A 20,195-nucleotide genomic window follows, 5' to 3' on the forward strand; every position below is an offset into this window, starting at 1 on the left:
AAGAATACTAATATATAAACTGAGACTTTTGTGCTTTTGTGTATCTGCAGTTTGTTTGTGCCTCGGCAGGTATGTGTGCTCACATAACTCTATCTGTGTGTGTGTGTGTGTGTGTGTGTGTGTGTGTGTGTGTGTGTGTGTGTGTGTGTGTGTGTGTGTGTGTGTGTGTGTGAGTGCACCCCCTAGACAGAGTGTCTGGCTGTTGTTTTGCATGTGAATCAAGGCTGGGGAGGAAAGGCATTATTAGATTGGGAATGTGCACGGAGTGGTGGGGGTGGGCTGGATGAAGACCGTGAGAGCAGCTAGGTTCATTGCATTGATTTGATTTCTTTAAGACCAGTTCGAGGGCATAACACCTGAAGGTGCCCTCAGCCGCTCTGTTTAGACAGCAAAATGAATACAGTAAGGCAAGAAAATCGATAGAGGATACAATAAACAAATGATTAGACTCCACAAACTATTTTGGGTACAGCGTGTGCTCTCAGTGCAGCCTGCCTGAGTATCTCGTATAAAGGAACAAATGGGAGCCCAAGCAACAGAACAAGAATAGTTTTGCATTTATGAAGTTTTGGTAAAATAAAGAAAAAAACGTCTCTAAAATGCAAAGATTTCCACTTACCTAGACTGGAATAGGATAATTAATATGATAACATTTAAGAGTGTATCTGGCTGGTGGAACGAGATTAGTTCAGCATTATTTCATGTGTCTGCACAGTGTTAATTACTGTCAGGTGATTGATGGCAATTCAACCCATAAGATGCTTATCGTGTTTCTTGCTTTCTTATGGACACCCACCCTAATTGCTTTCATGAATATGTCATCACTTTTCCTTCTGTATTGCTCCCTCCTCGCTGCTTCTCTTTTTTCCACTCCCAGAGATGTGCAGCAAAGACCTTTGTGTGTGTGTGTGTGTGTGTGTGTGTGTGTGCCCTCAGACAAGTGAAATTTATTTCCCAGACTTGAATGGTGTTGAATTGAAACATGCGACCAGAGGGTTATGAGGTATTAATATACACGGAAGAACGTATCGGGGGTGTCGTAGGAATTTTTCCCTTCAGTCAGCACTGCGTAGGTAGTTCTCACACTCACGGCGGCCCGATATGTGTGAATTCATTTTCCCCAACGCGGAGGAAAACTTCAAAGGCAGGGACGGGAATTTAGCCTTGTGGATTTGAAAAGGGATGAGTCTCTAATCTGGTTAAACTTTGCTTGCTCTGTATATTTTCTCTCTGCCTTTTCGTCCACTTCCACACCCCTCCCACGTAGTGGGGTTTTTCCCCCCTTCAAGTCATGAATACCTGTCGAGCTACTTTCCTTTAAAAAGTGAAAGAAATGATGACTTAATGTTTTTAGCCTGTACGGCGGCGTAAACCAATCTCGGGGCTTACGTCTGCTTGTTTAGGGATTATTTTTCTTTAAGCCTGTCATCTTCCTGCACACTGGCATACAAACTTGCCCTCGCCTTTCGTTCCCACCGCCCTCCTCCTCTGCCCTCACGCGTCACCACTGCGTTAAGCGAGAAAGGATGTTTGTGTTGTGCAGGTCTGCTACTGGAGCAAAATTGACTGTTCTTTTCCCAAAAGCTGATAATCTTGCGTCGTAACATGTAACTTAATGCCTATTGTAGTGAGTCTTGGTGACGCTTTAATGTTTACTGCAACTGAATAATCTTAAGCCTAACACGTATTTGAAGTTCATATTTTTATTCAAATTTCAATTGAGGGTGCAAAACATTAAACTGAAGGCGATTCATCCTTGTGCTGCACCGTCTTTACACGTTACATTCGCTTTGAGGTGTGTGTCATCATTTCAGGTCTTGCTGTAGTCAGCCTCTGGGGAGCTTCTTTCCTTTGTATCAACCCCATGTGGCAGCACCTGAAATATGCATATGTTTCTAAAGCGCTGCAGGGTGCCATTTGAGGGTTATTTGGAGTGCTAGTGATGGCAGGCCAGAGTGCTGGAGACTTATTCCCTGAATATTTGATGGTCTTAATAAGCAGGAAAACTACAGGACTAAGCACTTTGTTGGTTTGCTCTACACATGGTGTGTGTGAGAAATAATGGACGGGGGAAAAAGATTAAATATTGAAAGCTGTGTGAGAACTCTGGCATACGAGGAGGAAGGTTTGTGCAAGTACAATGCTGCCTTCAGTCAATCATTAAAAAGAAGTTACAAGTAAAGATCACATTATGAAGGGGTCCAGATTAAAAGACGCAAATGCAGAACACAGGAGAAGTGTTAGAAGAAGACAAGCAAACCTGAAAGCAAACGCCCAAGATGGAAAACAAGGTTGGTGAGAAGACTGGAAACAAAACACACTGCTTAAAAAAGTTAACACTTGAAAACACATCAGATCTCAATGGGAAAAAGTCATGTTGGATATCTTCACTATTACGGACTGGGTAATGTTTTAGGAATAAAAGGACGCCATATCATTTGATGGGAATTTTATCAACCTGCAGTGAAATTGGGTCTGAAAATGGGTCCAAGGATTTCATTCTACCTATCTTATAGAGGTTTGCATGTCCTTCCATGGACATGTATCGCCAGACCATCACTGACCCACCACCAAACCAGTCATGCTGAATGATGTTGCAGGCAGCATAATGTTCTCCACAGCTTCTCCAGATCCTTTCATGTCTGTCACTCAGGGTGAACCTGCTCCCGTCTGTGAAAAGCACAGGGCTCCAGTGGTGGACCTGCTAATTCTGCTATTTTATTGCAAATGCCAATCAGGCTCCATAGTGCCAAACAGTGAGCACTTGGCCCAGTAGAGGATATCGGACCCTCAGGACAACCTGATGAAGTGTTTTTCTGTGTTTAGTCACGGACATCTGGCTCCAGCTGGAGGTCATTTTGTAACTCTGGCAGTGCTCATCCTCTTTCTCCACACACAAGATAGGTGTCACCTCATGCTACTAGTAGTAACACTGACTGTAGCCAAATGCAAACCTAGTAGAAAAACAGTCAGAAGACATGAGGAGGGAAAAAATGTCTGTGGCATCCAGTTATAAAACAATTTCTGTTTTGCGGGTTGCGTCATTTTTGGGAGTTTGGCACCAGTGCAGTTTTCAGTGGCTGTAGCTCAGGAGATACTACTAATTGGAAGGTTGACGGTTCGATCCCTCGCCTGCCAACCTGTTGCTTTCTGATGCATCGACTGGAGTATGAATGTGTGCGAATGTTAGCTTGGAAGCATAGAAATAAAAGTTCTTGTGATTGGTCAGGTAGAGTGGAAAAGCGCCAAATAGAAACCAGTTCATTTACCAGTCAGAAAACATTTTAAAATATTTTTCATTTTTAATTAGTAATAACTGTATTTTATAACGATATAATAACTAGGTAGCCCGTTTTCATTTATTTTGGGATAGTTTTGTTTCTGTGTTTAGTTTCTGTGTCAGTGTGTAACCTACAGTAGATTGGCGGTAAGCACAGAAACAAAAGTATTATGCTGCTGTGGACACTGGCAGCAGCAGACAGTAAAACGGATTTTAGCCACTAGAAATCAATAGCGTTTTAAGTGTACACTCTTTACAACAAGAAAATGAAGCCATTACCCTCCGCCAGACTCCATTAATAATTTTGCTTAACAAAACATGGGAGTTGTTCATCTAATGCTTCAGCTAATTTGTTTTATTGTGTGTCTTTGGACTTTGAATGGGTTAGCTCAGATCCAAGCCCAAAACCATGACACATGTTCTTTTAGAGGAGTGCATTAAGGCAAATGAGAAAACGAAGACACCGATTCAGCAGCGAAAGATGCGTCATTGGTGTATTAAGATCTGTGTGCATGCCAATACATGATCAAAAAGTGTACACTGTGATGGATGCATGCGGGATTCATGACTGAATGAGCATGTCAAGTGAGGTGAACGGTAGATGGACAGGTGGATGGATAGATGGTTGGCGTGTGGATGAGGGATGGTGCCTCGTAGCTATTACTCAACAAGTTTCGAGTCCTTGGAGTTTCTGGTGGAGTAAGTGGCTTTCACAGTTTCCACCACTACTGTACCCGTAATAACTTTGCGCCCCTGGTGCCCTTGCAATAAAATGATGATAAATGATAGGGAGGGGAGATGAAACCTGGTCTGTTTGTGTGGGTGTGGGGGTGTGTGGTTTTTGTGCTATCAGAGGCAGTATATATGACTTACCGCAGACATTGCATAACAACGCGGCATCCATTCATTTATCATTTTGAATAATGCACTGAGCAAAGTGTTAATCTTTCCCTCGTTCATCTCATAACAAATATGAGAAGTTTTCACGGAGCGACATCCACACGCACACATCCAACTGCAGGAGACAAATGTGCCTATTCTTTAAGCTGTAAGCAGTACTTGTTAGATTCACATTGAATTTTACCATTTGGATGTGATGTGAATGGAACGGGGGGGGGGAGTAAGACAAATGAATAAATAATCTCTCCTCTAAGGGGAGACTTTTTAGCTACAGCAATAAATATTCACAGCAGGTTGCAGGCTGGCACGACTTTGGATGTGCTCTTTAATTGAAGGTGTGGATTGAGCGGATGGGGGCTGCCGCCGGTTGACTTGTGTCAGGCGTCCCTTCCACTGGGCTGTAAAAAAGCTGCCGTGGCAGATATGGATTAGCGTCAGAGCATTGCAGTGCAGGTATTACATGTTCTCACTGGCACTGCGAGTGCTGCCCCGTGACTTCTAATAACCTCTGTTGTCTTGTGTCTTCGGAGCACCACTTTGTGAGCGCTTGGGACGGCTGTTTTGTACCAGTGCCACTCCTAATGCCCGGGCTTCATGACAGATCAGAGGTGCTGGGGTGCGTGGGTGGGTAGAAGGATGTATCTGGGAGTTTTGGGAGGGAGGGGGGGTTTGGTTGTCAAAACAGCTCCTCGTTCCCTCCTCAGCCGCTTCCTTTCCATCTCTTCTTCTTCTTCTTCTTCTCCACCTTGCTGCCAAAAGCTGGATAGAGATCAAAGGAGGCCAACATGAAAGGCTTCCCTGAGATTCTGTTTTTTTTTTCTTTTCTCGGTGCCCTGTCTCAGTGCTCTCTGTGTTATAGATATGGAAATTCTAAATTCCAAATACATCTTCTACCCAGACTGCAGAAAATGCCCGGCTTCATCTGACTCCTCTCTTTTCTTTCCCTTCTCCTATCCTCTGCCTCGTCTCGCCCCCTTCATCATCATCTCTCGCCATCCCCTGCTCTTGCCTCTCTCCAGCAGCCCTCAGGCATCCAGGTAGATAGCGGTTGATTGGCAGCTGCTGTGACAGTCAGTGGAACCAGCTGAGAGTGGATGAGTGTCAGCCTTGCTCCGGGGGCTTAAGGTAGCGGCAGTGTTGTAGCTCCCTACTGGAGAGAGAGAGAGGCCCATGAAATAAGACTCAGTTCAGTTCTTTTCTTTCCCTTGCTTCTGTCAACTGAAGCAGGTAGGAGCTAAATAGGTTTTTCAAATCGCTCCAGAGTTTATCCTGAGACTGGAAACTGGAACATTTCTTCAACTCACATCCTGTAATGTGCTCGCCTTCTCTCGTTCCTCTCTCCCTACCCTTTTGGTTATCATATAAAAGTCTGTTTTATGATAGGTTATAGCATCTTGTTTTTCAGGGGCTTTTTAAAATTCTTCTCCAGCCTCCCTCCTTCTTCCCTCCTATCTGTTCTGAATCCTCAGCCTCAGCTGTCACGCCACTTGACAATTAGCCATGCTGTTCCCGTCTGTGCTTCATCGCTAAAAAACTTTTTCCTCTTATTTTTTAAACTTCTGAATGCAACTCCATGGCCGCTGTACGGCAGCCACAGGGGGGAAAGTGTGAGAATAAAAAAAAAAGAAAAGTGAAAAGTGAAATCGTCTCAGTTCTAAAGTGGCTGTGACCAATTCCCAGATGGAGGGAAAGCGTTTTTGTGATGGCTTTCAGTGTGTTGCCGCTTGAGTCTCTGTCCCGTCAACAGCAAGAATTGCGTCAGCTTTCCCTCTGGCCAAGTGTGTCCCATTCTCCACAGCACAGACAGAGGACACGGTGGCGCTGGAAAGGCCTCGCGCAGCGGGAGGAAGGCGAGGACTCTTTATTGGGTACTCCAAAGACACTTTGTACTGATGATAACCGTGTAAGTCAAACAAAAGCTCAGGTTAGGCCGTTTGCCAGCTCATTTTTCTACCTTTCGATTGTAGTTTTTTTTTTGGGTCACAGCTCAAACAGCTGACTACAAGCAATTCTCGACCTTTCTGGAAAAGAAATGAGAGTTGCAGCCTTGCAGGTAAACACAATGCAGAAAGTACAGTTTAAAAAAAACAATCGTCTTATTGTGGTATTATGACCATCGCTGCTAAAGACTTAAATTAAATACAGATAGCTGTGCAAGCTGCATCCGTCTGAGGTCAGATAGTTGAAAAAGCCGTTTTTAAAGGGAGCTGTACTCTACTTATAGAAGAATTATTGGAACGTAGTATCAGTGAATAGATCAGCTCAACAACGGACACGGCAAAAAGCAAAAGATGTGTCTGCTAGTTTGGGAATCAGCCAGTTCTTGCATTTTCTTTTTTTCTTCTTCTTGGCTTTATAAGTTGGACGACCTACAGTAGTTTGATGCTTCTGCCCTCAGCTTGTGTACAAAAAAGAACTTTACATGTCTTCTTGGGTAGAAGGGAGGAACGAGCACTTTCAAGAGCCCATAAATATTGAATGCGGGATAAATGCGGACCCATTTGATTATGAAACGGAGAGTGTGTGAATGAGTTTAGTTGTACGTGTCTGATACCAGCAGAGTGCTCTCTAGAGTGTCTGGTGAAAGACTGTGCGCCACTGCAAAGTGGACCTAATTAGGGGGATTTGGGGTGTATTTAAAAATGAATCATACTTCTCCACAACACCAACAACAGTATTCACCACTTCTCTCAAATGGGCAGCTGGCAGGGAGATGGCTTGCTGGATCGCTAAATGCTCCCAGAAACATATGAATGGGAGGCTTGATTGCTTTGTCGCTAATGAGTCATGCAGTCGCGCATACTGTACGCTGGGGCGGCGCAAATGCCGCTGGAGACGGCCCTTCTACTTTTGTTTGTGTTCACAGCTGCCTCTGGTCCTTCGCATAGCTGGCCTGCTCATCATTAACACTTCAAAAAAGGAGCCGGCGGAGCAGAATTTTAAACAATTCATTCAAAGAAGCCCCCCCTAAAAATAGTCTCAGATTGCAGGAATGGCACACTGATCAATATTTATCCTCGTTTTTGCCTATTAACTGTGTTTGCAGTTCAACACAAAGCAAAGCAGCTTTTCTTGCCTGCTTAATAATCACACTTCCCAGTGAGCAAACCTGCACGATATTACCTCCTCAAACTGCCTGATTTGTAATATTGAGGCCTTTTCTCTTTCTTTCCCCCCCCTTTCTGATTGCCTCTCTTTTGCACTAAGTAAATTTGTGATAAACCCTTACAACCTCAGAAATGTAATTTCAGCATCGGAATGGAACACGATTAGAGCGAAATGGGAGAAATCCTTTGGTGATGGAGTGTGTCTCAGGAATGGCATTGGGATGCAAGGAAACAGAGAGAGGGGAAGGGGAAAAAAATACCCTAAACAAAACAGTTTGCTTTAATTGTGTGGTGAATTACAGCAACAGTAAACCACATGGGCATACTCACCGAGAGCCATAAATTCAGACACAAACACATGCACGCTTGAGCATCATCCTCTGCATATGAATGAATTAAATCACAAAGAAGAGCAGGGGCTTCTAAACTTGTTTATATGCAGATTTTCCTGCACTTGAGGTGATGAAAAACAGCAAATACACATAAAAACGCTTGTGCTATTTTTACCTTCAGACAAATACGATATGGGATACACAATAGCTGTTTGCTCCCTCCACGTTCACAGCTTTCCATTACACAGACCTGGAGGAAGCACAAGACATAAAAGGGAGTCATCTTATGTCTGTAATATACATGCTATTGTTCCTGTATTGCACGATCTCTATCGCTCTGCCGCTGCCTGATTGCTGTGTCTCGATGGATTGAGAGGTTAATCTCCTTCAGAGAGGTTTATTAACAGGTTGTGCTGGCAATGAAAGCAACTTGGCATTGGTACCTTCACTCCAAGACTACAGTTTGTGCAGCATTTTGGGGATCTTTCATCTCTTTCATCTCTCTCTCCTTGTGCATCCCTCTCAGTCCACGAGTATTAAGTAAAGCTTTGACACGTGGTGAGTTGGCAATGGCCAGTCTGATTTTTTTTTTCCAGCTGATTGTCTTTTTTACTTTAACCTAAATGAGGTCTTTTTCTTGCTCTTTGTTGGCTGTAGTAATCAGTGGTGTGTGTTAGACTCAGATAATTATGGGATGCTATGAGGAGTTCTTCCTATCTGGCCTGGGAAATGTGGCAACGTATCACCTATGTTAGAATGGAGCAGCTGCTCGCTGTGGGAGCCTAACTTGGCAACCCTGAGCACCTCATGCTCCATGACTGCAGATGTTGCAAGATTAAACTGTAGAGAAAGTGAGTGTATGCATATCTGTGAATGGGGACAAAAGTAGTAGATTAGCTGAATAAAAAGCGTGCTCACATGGTGGCAGTTTGGCAGTTTTATTTACTCTTTTAACATTTAGACATCTAGACATCTATTTATCTAGACATTGATATCTAGATAGATAGATAGATAGATATTATAGATAGATAGATAGATAGATAGATAGATAGATAGATAGATAGATAGATAGATAGATAGATAGATAGATAGATAGATAGATAGATAGATAGATAGATAGATAGATATCTAATATCTATCTATCTATCTATCTAGAAATCTATCTATCTGGACATGCATCTATCTATCTATCTAAACATCTAGACCTCTATCAATCTATCTAGCCATCTAGACATGACTTTAGACATCCATCTGGACATACATCTATCTCCACATCTATCCATCTATCTCTCTGTCTGTCTACACATCTACCAAGCCATTGGCACCATCTATTTGTTCGTTTTTTTCTTCAAAGCACATGCTAACATACAAATAATTCCTTCTCCTCTCCGTCTAGCTGGTTGCAATATATGAAGAGCAGGATCCTCACAATGGAGGCGACGGTACCAGTGCCAGTTCCACAGGTACACAAAGCCCAGAACCCTTCGCCAGTGAGATGAATTCAGCGTCAGCCTTCCAGCCCTACCAGGCTAGTGTGATTGAAGTCACCCCATCTGCTCTGCTATCCAGTGAGTCTAGCATCAACATTTACATCACCACTAATTGTTATTGTCACCTGTCTTTATTCTTGATTCATTCATAACTGTTTAAAAAAAAATGCACAGTTCTCAGGTCTACTTGACCAGTGAAATGTTCTTGAGCTGTAGACTGGAATATTTGGAAGCGTGAAGTCAATTTTCTGCCTTGAAGCAAAAGGTAGTTGGCATTGTTGAGTGGTACAGTATAAAAAAGAGAAAGTAGCCTTCTGATGCAAAGAAGAGAAAAATTATCATCAGTGTGACTAGTACCTTGAGGCCTGTGCTGTGCTTTTGTAAGAACGAGCAGGAAATGTATGCCACCAGCAGACATTCAAAATGCAAAGCTTTAAAGGTCAGGCACATGAAAGCTGACGTCTGAAAGCTAAAAGTTACTTGGGAAGCCAAGCATAACAAAAGGTAATAATTTCAGACCGTGGTCTGCACTGATGCTTACATTCAGCTCCTTGGGTATCTGCTTATTTTGTGGTGTGAAATTCAGCTACTAAATTATAGCCCCCAAAAATCTGTGTTGCTTAGGTAATGCTATGCTTTGTTGTTCTGAATTACCTTGGCTGACACAGTGTTGATAAAGGTGACCACAGGTTGTCAAAACACATCCATTCAGTTCTGGATTGGAGTAATGTGAGCAATGTTATTAATTTGTTTGTAACAGGGCTGTGAGATCCTGACTCAAACAGACGTGAAAAAAGTAAACTTTTTCTAACTGACACCAATCTGACCACAGTGTGATTTACTTGACATGCTTCAGGTGTATTATTCAGAGTTGAGTGTCTGTCGAGACTTCGAAAGGTGTCCTGGGAATGTCATTGCCCTAAGTTAGACAGACAGGTAGAAACCGAGACAACGGAAGGAACTGAGACGCAGTGGGTTACTCGGTCACGCATGAGCAAAAGCACACATGCCAGAGCAAGATGGACGTGCACGCACTCACACGTGGCACACACAATCAGGAAATGGCAACGCTCAAGTCGGTGAGTCAGATGTTGCTTGTGTCCACATATTCACATCTTGTGAAGTGGAACCAGTGAGCTTGATGCGGAGCTGTCTTAAACTTCAAAGGACATCTAAGACGTTCAAAGCCAAAGCGCACATATAGGCGCCGGCTGACACACTCGTGCACATGAATGAACAGTTGACTTTACTCTTCTGCTCTGACACAAAAGCTCGTTCCAACCTGATAGAATGTGAAGATTTATGGAAATGACGTGAGAATGGTGGCAGTCTGAAAGTGAACCAGAGGCACAGCGTGGAAAAAGCAGGTGCGTGTGATGCTGTCTGACCTGCTGTCAAAAAGCTTCACACAAACCACCACGACTTTACCCTAACTCATTTATAGCTTTAAACACTGTTTGTGTGTTGAAAGAGCGACTTAAAATTAGCACATTCAGATCAAACTGCTCAATTAAGTGTAATTTAAATCATGTGAATCCATGGCAATAAAACTAAAGTGAAACGTATCACTTGTTTACATTTTATTTAATAGAAAAAAAGACTACTGTCCTCATTCATATACATTGATTAGTGTGCAATTACATCTTTAAACAAACTAAAGCATTCCCACAACTTAAAATGAATCCATTAAAAATTAATGGGAGCAGATGTCTGTTTGTGGAAGCCTCACGTTGCACCACTATCTTAAATACAGCGACTGAGATGGACATCGCTGTTCTGCCTAATCATGTTTTATGTCTGACTGAGATAGTTAGAGATTATTTTTATTTAATTAACCTTGAGTATCAGTGTAATATATCAATCTTTCTGTGGAAACACTATATGAAAAGAAATGGACAAAATTTCAGGCCACCTGTATGTAATTTTAGGTCATCTAATATCTCAAATAATGATGAAAACGCAGCGTTCAGGATGATTGAACATGCATCGAGGCACTTACAGTTGGTAGCCTAGCCATCAAAGTTCCTGCATTTGAAAAAGTATTATCTCCTGAACATTTTTTTAAGAGAAAATACATTTTAGAACTTTATTTAAACCCTCTCAGTGTTGCAGAGTGGTTGTAGATTGCTCTGTTTCTTTACAGTAGATACAAACTATAGAATTTGACTGTAACTATACTATAACGTGCAGTCATTATGCAGTGTAATTTTATTGAGTGTTCATGGTGGATGGTGGGGTGTGGACCTTATTTCTGCCCTCCAAAGCCTTGCATGTGAATTACACAGAAGACAGAGTTTTTTCTCAGTGTTGTTCTATATCTGATACGGAGCTCTTACCCTCTTTATCTCATGGAAAAACCTTTTAGATATTATTATTGAACAGAATCATAAAGTAATGAATTAAACTGTGAAGATCTGTTTGACCTTCTGCCGATACTAGCCACACTTTTTCTTATTTGGATATCACGGTGATGAGTTTGTGAAAGCTTTCTTCGCCTACGCAAACTTCAATTAAATTAAATTAAATTTAATTCAATTCAATTCAATTTTATTTATATAGCGCCAAATCACAACAACAGTCGCCTCAAGGTGCTTTATATTGTACAGTAGATACAGAGAAAAACCCAACAATCATATGACCCCCTATGAGCAAGCACTTTGGCGACAGTGGGAAGGAAAAACTCCCTTTTAACAGGAAGAAACCTCCGGCAGAACCAGGCTCAGGGAGGGGCGGGGCCATCTGCTGCGACCGGTTGGGGTGAGAGAAGGAAGACAGGATAAAGACATGCTGTGGAAGAGAGACAGAGGTTAATAACAGATATGATTCAATGCAGAGAGGTCTTTAAACATAGTGAGTGAGAAAGGTGACTGGAAAGGAAAAACTCAATGCATCATGGGAATCCCCCGGCAGCCTACGTCTATTGCAGCATAACTAAGGGAGGATTCAGGGTCACCTGGTCCAGCCCTAACTATATGCTTTAGCAAAAAGGAAAGTTTTAAGCCTAATCTTAAAAGTAGAGATAGTGTCTGTCTCCGAATCCAAACTGGAAGCTGGTTCCACAGAAGAGGGGCCTGAAAACTGAAGGCTCTCCCTCCCATTCTACTTTTAAATACTCTAGGAACAACAAGTAGGCCTGCAGAGCGAGAGCGAAGTGCTCTAATAGGGTGATATGGTACTACAAGGTCATTAAGATAAGATGGGGCCTGATTATTTAAGACCTTGTATGTGAGGAGCAGGATTTTGAATTCAATTCTGAATTTAACAGGAAGCCAATGAAGGGAAGCCAAAACAGGAGAAATTGCTCTCTCTTTCTAGTCCCTGTCAGGACTCTTGCTGCAGCATTTTGGATTAACTGAAGGCTTTTCAGAGTTTTTTGAATAAATATTGCATAAATAGCTAATCTTAGATTGTGGTTAAGCAGAAAAACTGATTCCTGCACATAACGTCTCCTGTAATGAGCCTTACTTCTATGAAGAGCAGTATGTCACCTATTGTAGCCAACCTTTACATGGAGGAAGTGGAAAGGAAGGCTCTTGGCTCTTTCAAAGGAAGAGTACCCAGCCACTGGTACAGATATGTGGACGACACCTGGGTCAAAATCAAGACACAAGAAGTGGAATCCTTCACTGCGCACATTAACGCTGTGGATAAAAACATCAAGTTCACCAGGGAAGACACAAAGGACAACTGTTTGCCTTTCCTGGACTGCGCTGTGCACATTGAAGAGAACGGCAAACTCAACATCGAAGTTTACCGGAAGCCCACACACACGGACCAGTACCTCCTTTGACTCCCATCACCCTCTGGAACACAAACTTGGAGTAATTAGGACCCTACACCACCGGGCAGAACATGTTCCCTCTAAGCCTGAAGGAAAAAAGAAGGAACACACACATGTAAAGGAAGCACTCAAAACGTGCGGCTATCCTAAATGGGCGTTCTTAAAGTCAGCAAAGAGGCACAGAAAAGAAGACCAGACACCAGCGAGGGAGGATAAGAAGGACAGACGCAACAACATTGTCATCCCCTATGTAGCCGGTGTATCAGAGAAACTCAGGAGAGTTTTCTCCAAGCATGACATCCCAGTGTATTTCAGACCCAGCAACACGCTCAGACAAAACTGGTTCACCCGAAAGACAAAACGCCAAAACACAAACTTAACAATGTGGTGTATGCTGTACAGTGCAGCGAGGAATGCTCAGACCTCTACATTGGAGAGACCAAACAGCCACTTCACAAGCGCATGGCACAACACAGAAGAGCCACCTCCACAGGACAAGACTCAGCAGTCCATCTGCATCTTAAGGATAAAGGCACTCTTTCGAGGATGCCAATGTTCACATTTTGGACAGAGAGGACAGATGGTTTGAAAGAGGAGTGAAAGAAGCCATCTATGTCCACTGTGAGCGACCATCTTTGAACAGAGGCGGGGTTTACGACACCAACTTCTGCCATCTATAATCCAGTTTTGAGTTCCCTTCCCAGACGCCTTAACGCCCACTCACATCCTGGGCCATCTGACCTCAGGAATTCGCATGATAAGGTGGGGCCAGGTTTCACAATGACCACCCGAAACCCTGGCTGATTGGGACCCACACCCAGTTTCACACCTTGGCTCAGGCGATTAGAGGATCATCAGGGGGTCCTTTTGTCCCTCTGTGGGGGGAAACTCCCACTAGGTTTATATCTGGGACTCTCCACCATTTGACCTTAGAACTGAAGAAGCTTCTCGGATGAGAGGTGAAACGTCTTCAAGCAACTTAAAGAAGTCCAGACGCTTTTCTTTGCAAGCTCCTTTGACTATGAAGAGCAGTGTTTGGAGAACATGACAAGATGATGAAGAAGGATGGTAGAAAAGAGGTCATCAGGTTGGTGAAGCAAATGACATGTATTGTTTGTTGCAGCGGTGAGGGGACGCTTCACCAAGAAACTGCAAACAGGGTTGTATTACACAGCCTATTAGTTCCTGGGAGATTGTATGTAATGCACATCAACTCTTTTTATATGTTGCTGTCTCAAAACTTGTTTTAAGCGTCAGGCTGACTGGCATCGCATGTACATGGTCAGTGAGATAAACAGACAGCTGATGGTCCCTCCAGAGATGCAGATGAGTGAATTACTGGCAGCGTTATTGCAAATCAAGCATCAAAGTGTAGCAGCAGCACCCTTGGCAGCTGTGCTCTGAGGCAGAGAATTATGGCTACTTAAAATCATCATCTTTTAGAGCCATATTGATTGTTTTTTTCCCTCCTCCATCTCCCGCAGTCCCAAAACTCTACCTCTCGCTTCACTTTCCGTTCTCCACCCCTCCTTTTGCCACCGCCTCGGGAGCCCATTTTAGATTTCCATGCTAACATGTGCCATGCAGGTCAAACTGTTAATAATTGGATTGGAGATGAGATGTAAATTACAATAATGAATGTAATTTTCCCGTAATTATACGGATGCCGGAGCTGCCTCTGCCTCTACTTCGCACTAAATTCTAATCTTTCAGAAGTAAGAAACTGTCTGAAACTTTAAATTAACACCGGATCTTAATGGCGCTTGCTTCGAAATTGAATGCTCTGTTCTCTGTTACTCAAAGAATTTCACTCCACAGTTCAGTGATTTGAACCAGGAGCTGACTTTGTGTTGCTGGAAGTTTGTCGGCTTTAGTTTTAAACATATGTTTAAAGTTATTTTTGAAAGTTTCATATGAATAAACGCACATTCCTCAGTGATGCTAGTGTTGCTACAAATTGGGAGCTAGTGTTTTAATAACTCTTTAAGGCCAAAGATAATCAAAGTGAGCTATTTTACTAGCAGATGGGTCTTGGTTTGAAGCCAGTTCATGGAGGATGGAAGAATTGATACCATTTACTGGTCATGAGCTCGTCTGACCTAAATCCAATAGAAAACCTCTGAAACATTTCTGCTCGTCTCACGAGGTTGCAGGTCAAACCATCTCATTAGGAGCATGCCTCGATGTTGCATGCAAGCACGTAGGGGTCATTCAAACTACTCAGTATCATTTTTAGTTGTTGCAGTGATGATATCTGCCACATCAGTATTTCCCTTTGATTTTTTGGGTGTCTAAATTCAGCCTTTTGTGGCTTTTTGTGGCATTAATTTGTCCCTAACACATTACCCTGTCCACATCAGTATAGATGTCCACCATGGTGTTTTTCCCCATTGAGAGCAGATGTTTTATGAGCTGTGTATCTACAGCTTTAAGGAACTCAAGGAAAACTTAAACGTGTGACTGAAGCATGCATTCCTTTGCATTAATCTGACAGCAACTGAATTTTTATCTGAACAGGCAGTTTTGCTGCTTGGGCTTGAGCAACAAGGACGGATCACTTTCAACACCACATGTGTCTGCATGTTTTGTTTTGGATCATTGCAATTCCAATTTGCAATTAGATTAAGATAATTGTCTATGAAGCTGAAATCTGAACACACACACACACACACACACACACACACACACACACACACACACACACGGACATCCAGTTCGTGTTTCTTCCTTGACTTGAACTTGACTTTACTGTGTTTTTTATTTTTAGGTTTTTATAGAAAGTCCACAGCACTTCTTTAGGACACACAATCAGGAAATGGGAGAAGCTCAAGTGTTATTGACAGTGGTTAAAAGTACACTGACATTGATGTGGAGTGGCTTTAAAAGGCTAACAAAAAGATCACAGTGATTGCACTGATCCATTACAAAACTGGCATTATTTTTTGTTCAGCTCAAAGTGAAAAATCTATGGATAACTTTTTCTTTTCCATTTCCACTGTGACCACTTTACAACTTTCAACCCCCCTGCCAAGTCAGACTTGCAGTGTAATGACAAATTGTCCATTCCTCGACCGACCCGCTCCTCTGCTGAATCTTTTGAATCTCTGCCCGTCTTGGTCCTCGAGGCTCTGCAGCGACAGGGTTGCCTGGATGCCATTAGAGAAATTGCTCGTGGATGGAGGTGGGGGGTTGACACCTTCAAAGAGGAGTGCTTTCATCTAATCAATTTGGCTTAGTGGCCTGCCATTGAGGAGGCTCCCTGCCACCAGCCAAGGCCATGTAAAAGTCACAGCAGAGAGGGGGACACTCCGTGACACAAAACACTGGATCTCCATCTTAGATTTAAGGCTTAAGAAGTGGCCTGCGCCCTCTGTCACGGGGGCCCTCCCAGTGGGTTTGGGTGAATTCCAAAGGCTGTGATTGCCCATTATAGATAAACTACCAGGTTTAAGTTTGGGACCCTGTGCAGCTCGGTGTGATACGAGGAACAGATACCTATCTCTGTTATCTGCCTTCTTTCTCTCCAACTCTCTCCGCACCACAGCCACCTTCAATCTCTCACCTCAGTGATGAGCAGGTGACGCAGTGCGATCTTGGGACTTTGATATCAGAAGAATCGCAGTGTGCGTCAGCTGACTGCTCCTGTCAGATGGTTAACCCAGCTCACGTCATCTTCGTCTGCTGATTTCAGTCCTGCAGAGGAAAATGGAATTTCATTCATCGTTTGAGCTTTAGCTTACAGAGAGCAAAAACAGGATCTAAACTATGGTTTAGTAGTGACTGATGACAACTTTTTAAAATATTTTAGTTTCATTGAATGTATTTTGAGGTACGGGCAAAAAAAGGGAAAATGTCTTCAAGGACAGTAGCACGACATGCTAGCTCACCTACGCCTCCCAACTCAGGTCATGTTTTATTTCCCTTTAACAAAACCCTTTAACTTTTAAATCAGAGTCCCTTGAAAATTATTAAACTTAACCCATTCATACTATATTTGTATGAATGAATGGATTTCTGCTTCTTTGTATGTGCCTTTGTAAATCCCTTTTGTTTTGTTTTTCACTGTAATGGGTTTAAATTGTACTCAACATCACAGAGACATGAAGGATGTGTATATAACAACTAGTTTACACTTCCAAACCAAAGGTCTGTGTTCTGTCGTCTATAGAAGTCATTTGATCCTGCATTTAAAAAAACCATAATGCCACTGATTTTGCTAAATAAAGTATAGCATGCTACATGATGAAGATGATAATAATAGCAGGACTTTTTGGATCATTTAAGATAATTTCACTGTATATTTTCTCTAAGGCATATTAGGAATACTTGGAAGCTTTTGGGAGAAGAGTTCATACAGGTTGCAAATACATGGAAAACATCATTTTTCATACTTTCCCGTGGCTGTAATGTTAAATTCATTATTTGAGCTGTGTTGAAGTTGCAGCTCATATGGCATCCAAAAGCATGGTTTTCATTGCAAACTCAGATTATGCAATCATCTTCTTTGTCATTTCAGTCGAGCTTTGGTGACTCATGATGAGAGGCACCTTCCAACCTCAGACTGCGTGTCATATTACCAGTGCTTCTTCTATAGTCGTTTCTTATTTAGCAGGCATATAACTACTGAATAACAAAGATGGAATTAGACAGGGCAGCGAGATGAAAACTTCTGATCCTGTGGGTGTTGCAGAGAAAGATGTTTTGTGCACAGACTGTTCATATGGAGAAAAAAATGAGTAGCTAATGATGTATGAGCTGGGCATCTGGGTAATGTAATTAGATGAGGGCTACAAGAAAATGGGCTACAAGGTGTTATAGCAACAAAAGAAAGTGCTTATATTCCTCTCCAGCACTTAGTTCTGTAGCTGGTTTCTGCTCAAAGGAAACTGTGGGGAATAATAAATGTAAGAAACACAGTCAATCCCTCACTGAATTTTATCATTACAGGCAATGAAATTGTTAAGAAACAACCTATAATTTCTCATCCGGAGAGCTCGAATTTTCTGTTTGTTTCTTTTTTTCTCTCTTTTATATATTACTCCTGGAAGAGGTGGTGAAATAGCCTTTTTTAAGGCTCTCTGTTTCTCTCTCATCCTCTGCAGTGCTATAACATGATCCATCATCTTGACATTTGTCATGACAGGCTTATCCTCTCCACTAACACTGAACAAGAACAACATTTATTCAGCTCTGATTCAACAAAACATTAATACAGCCAGAGCTATATTCTTGTTGTCCAGCCCCTGCTTTACAAATGTCTGTTTGAGAAAATCACCAGTGTTACAATCGAGTTATCTGTATTAATTCCCCAAATTCCTGCAAAGGAAAAGCATTTATTGATGGGATGTAAGATGTGGTAATATAATCATTTTTCTAAGTTCATGCTGCCAAGTAGATCTATGAAGACCAGCACTGACAAAAACACTTGATAGCAAGTCTGAGAACCCTAAATAAGAATGACAATTCTTTTTTTAATTAAGTACAAAAATAAGCAAATATTTTTGGATTTTTTCCCGACTTCCAGGCTTTGCATGCAAATGTATGTTTGTGTCTGCATCACCTATCATAGATCTACTCAACCTTGCTTTGGCAGCGGTCCACTCCAGCTGTGCATAACACCTCTCAGCATAGATTCCGAGCTGAGTACACACTCAGCGGAGAGGATGTTGGGATAGCAAGCTCATCATTAGCAAGCTGAAAGCACTTTTAAGCCCGTTGGTCCTTAGGAGACTCTGAACTGCCTCTCCCTACCTGCGTTAGTGGAGAGGCTATTAGTTATGTCAACTCTTAATCATACTCACGCTCGCAGTGTGGAGAGGGAGAGCGATGGAGCGCCCAAGGTGGGTCTTTAAACTGCTGAGGAGTGGGCGTTCTGTTTCACAGTCGCTGAGAATATAGTCATAAAAATGCTCATATGTTTCTAATATCATCCAGAGCTTATTATGGCTAATTATTACAACAATTATTGCAACGCTAAATGGGGAAGACAGTGTTTTGGTAATGAAGTGTGAAGTGCTCAGAGTGGTAAAAGTCTCCACTCAGCACTGCTGGGAAGGTGCTACCAGTTTGATTCCTATTATTACTTCTGCTAGGATCCCAGTAAAGCCTTAGCTAGACAGCTGAATCATGTGGAGATGTGTCTGTGTGTGTACATGTGTGAGTTTGTTGACTGCTTTATTGCTTCCTGAGCTGGGCTGAGAGATGTCCTGCAGGTCACTTGTGTCACACTTAAAGCAACAGAGACACGCAGAGGTCTTCACCGAACAAGTCATTTACACTTTGTGACATGCAAAAATGGATAAAACAGTAAATGGCCGTAACCTCATGACAGACAGCAAGAGGAGGGAGTTTGTTTGTTTGTTTGCGCTGACCTCGGTGTCATCTCAGCACCAGAAGGACATTCAGCAGTCTCGTTTCTGCCTGTTGTAGCTGAAATATGGCATCTTCGTGCAGGCTCAATATGCAGTTTGTTTTTTTCTGTTTTTTGAACGCGGACATATTTATGGAGTTTTAAGAAAAACCTGTGATTGATTTCACCCAAGACAAAGGCACTGTGTTCGGAACATCTGTTTTCCCCCCTTACTTTTTGACCACTGGGATGGCTTCTGTTGCCAAGTTACAATCCCATTTTTTAAATGATCAAAATAATTCAATAAACCAAACCAGAGGTTTAGGTCTTCAGTAGTTAGCCTCTGTGCCATTAATTAAAACAGATCTCTTCTTTTTGCTTCCAGATTCTTCAGCTCAGTTCTCATTCTTACTCTAAGGAGAATAACCGCGAGCATCTTACTTCAGTTTCCTGGCTCAGCTGTATATGAGAAACAGATTTTTTAACGTCTTTCAGATTCCATTGAAACACAACGAAACATGGAGCTCATTATTACACATCCTCTTCTTATATGTGGTGGTAAACTTGCAGTGTTTCTCTTTATCAGTACAAAAATGTGGAGCCTTTAAATGCGGTGGAGCGATGAGTAGCAAGAAGATCCTGGGTTTGAATCCAGTGTCTGGCCGGGTGTGCGTGGGTTCTCTGTGGGTACTCTGGCTTCCTCCCACGGTTCAAATACATGCAGTTAGTAGGGTTAGGTTAATGGATGATTTTAAATTGCAGATAAGGGTGAATGATTGCCTGTTTCTCATTGTTAGCCCTGCAATAGATTGGCCAGGGTGTACCCCACCTCTTGCCCGATGGCAGCTGGAATAGGCTCCAGCCCCCTGTGACGTGTGAAGAATATAAATGGATGGAACATTTAAACAAAGAAAGCAAATTAAATAGAAAAAACTATATTTTTAGTCCTAATCCAA

At 42.4% G+C, this 20,195-nt stretch overlaps 1 protein-coding gene across 2 annotated transcripts in view; it reads left to right on the forward strand.

The window, feature by feature from the left end:
- The window catches only part of LOC102299546 (partitioning defective 3 homolog), a 308,415-nt gene that overhangs the window by 64,705 nt on the left and 223,515 nt on the right, over positions 1-20,195 (forward strand). For both annotated transcript variants that reach the window (XM_042219256.1, XM_042219257.1), the window contains exon 2: positions 9,016-9,187. In XM_042219256.1, the coding sequence (XP_042075190.1) occupies positions 9,016-9,187 (172 nt within the window). The remainder of the gene's footprint in view (positions 1-9,015; positions 9,188-20,195) is intronic.

Source organism: Haplochromis burtoni, unplaced genomic scaffold (assembly GCF_018398535.1).
Source record: "Haplochromis burtoni strain Fernald_Lab_line unplaced genomic scaffold, NCSU_Asbu1 Contig_30, whole genome shotgun sequence".
NCBI lineage: Eukaryota > Metazoa > Chordata > Actinopteri > Cichliformes > Cichlidae > Haplochromis > Haplochromis burtoni.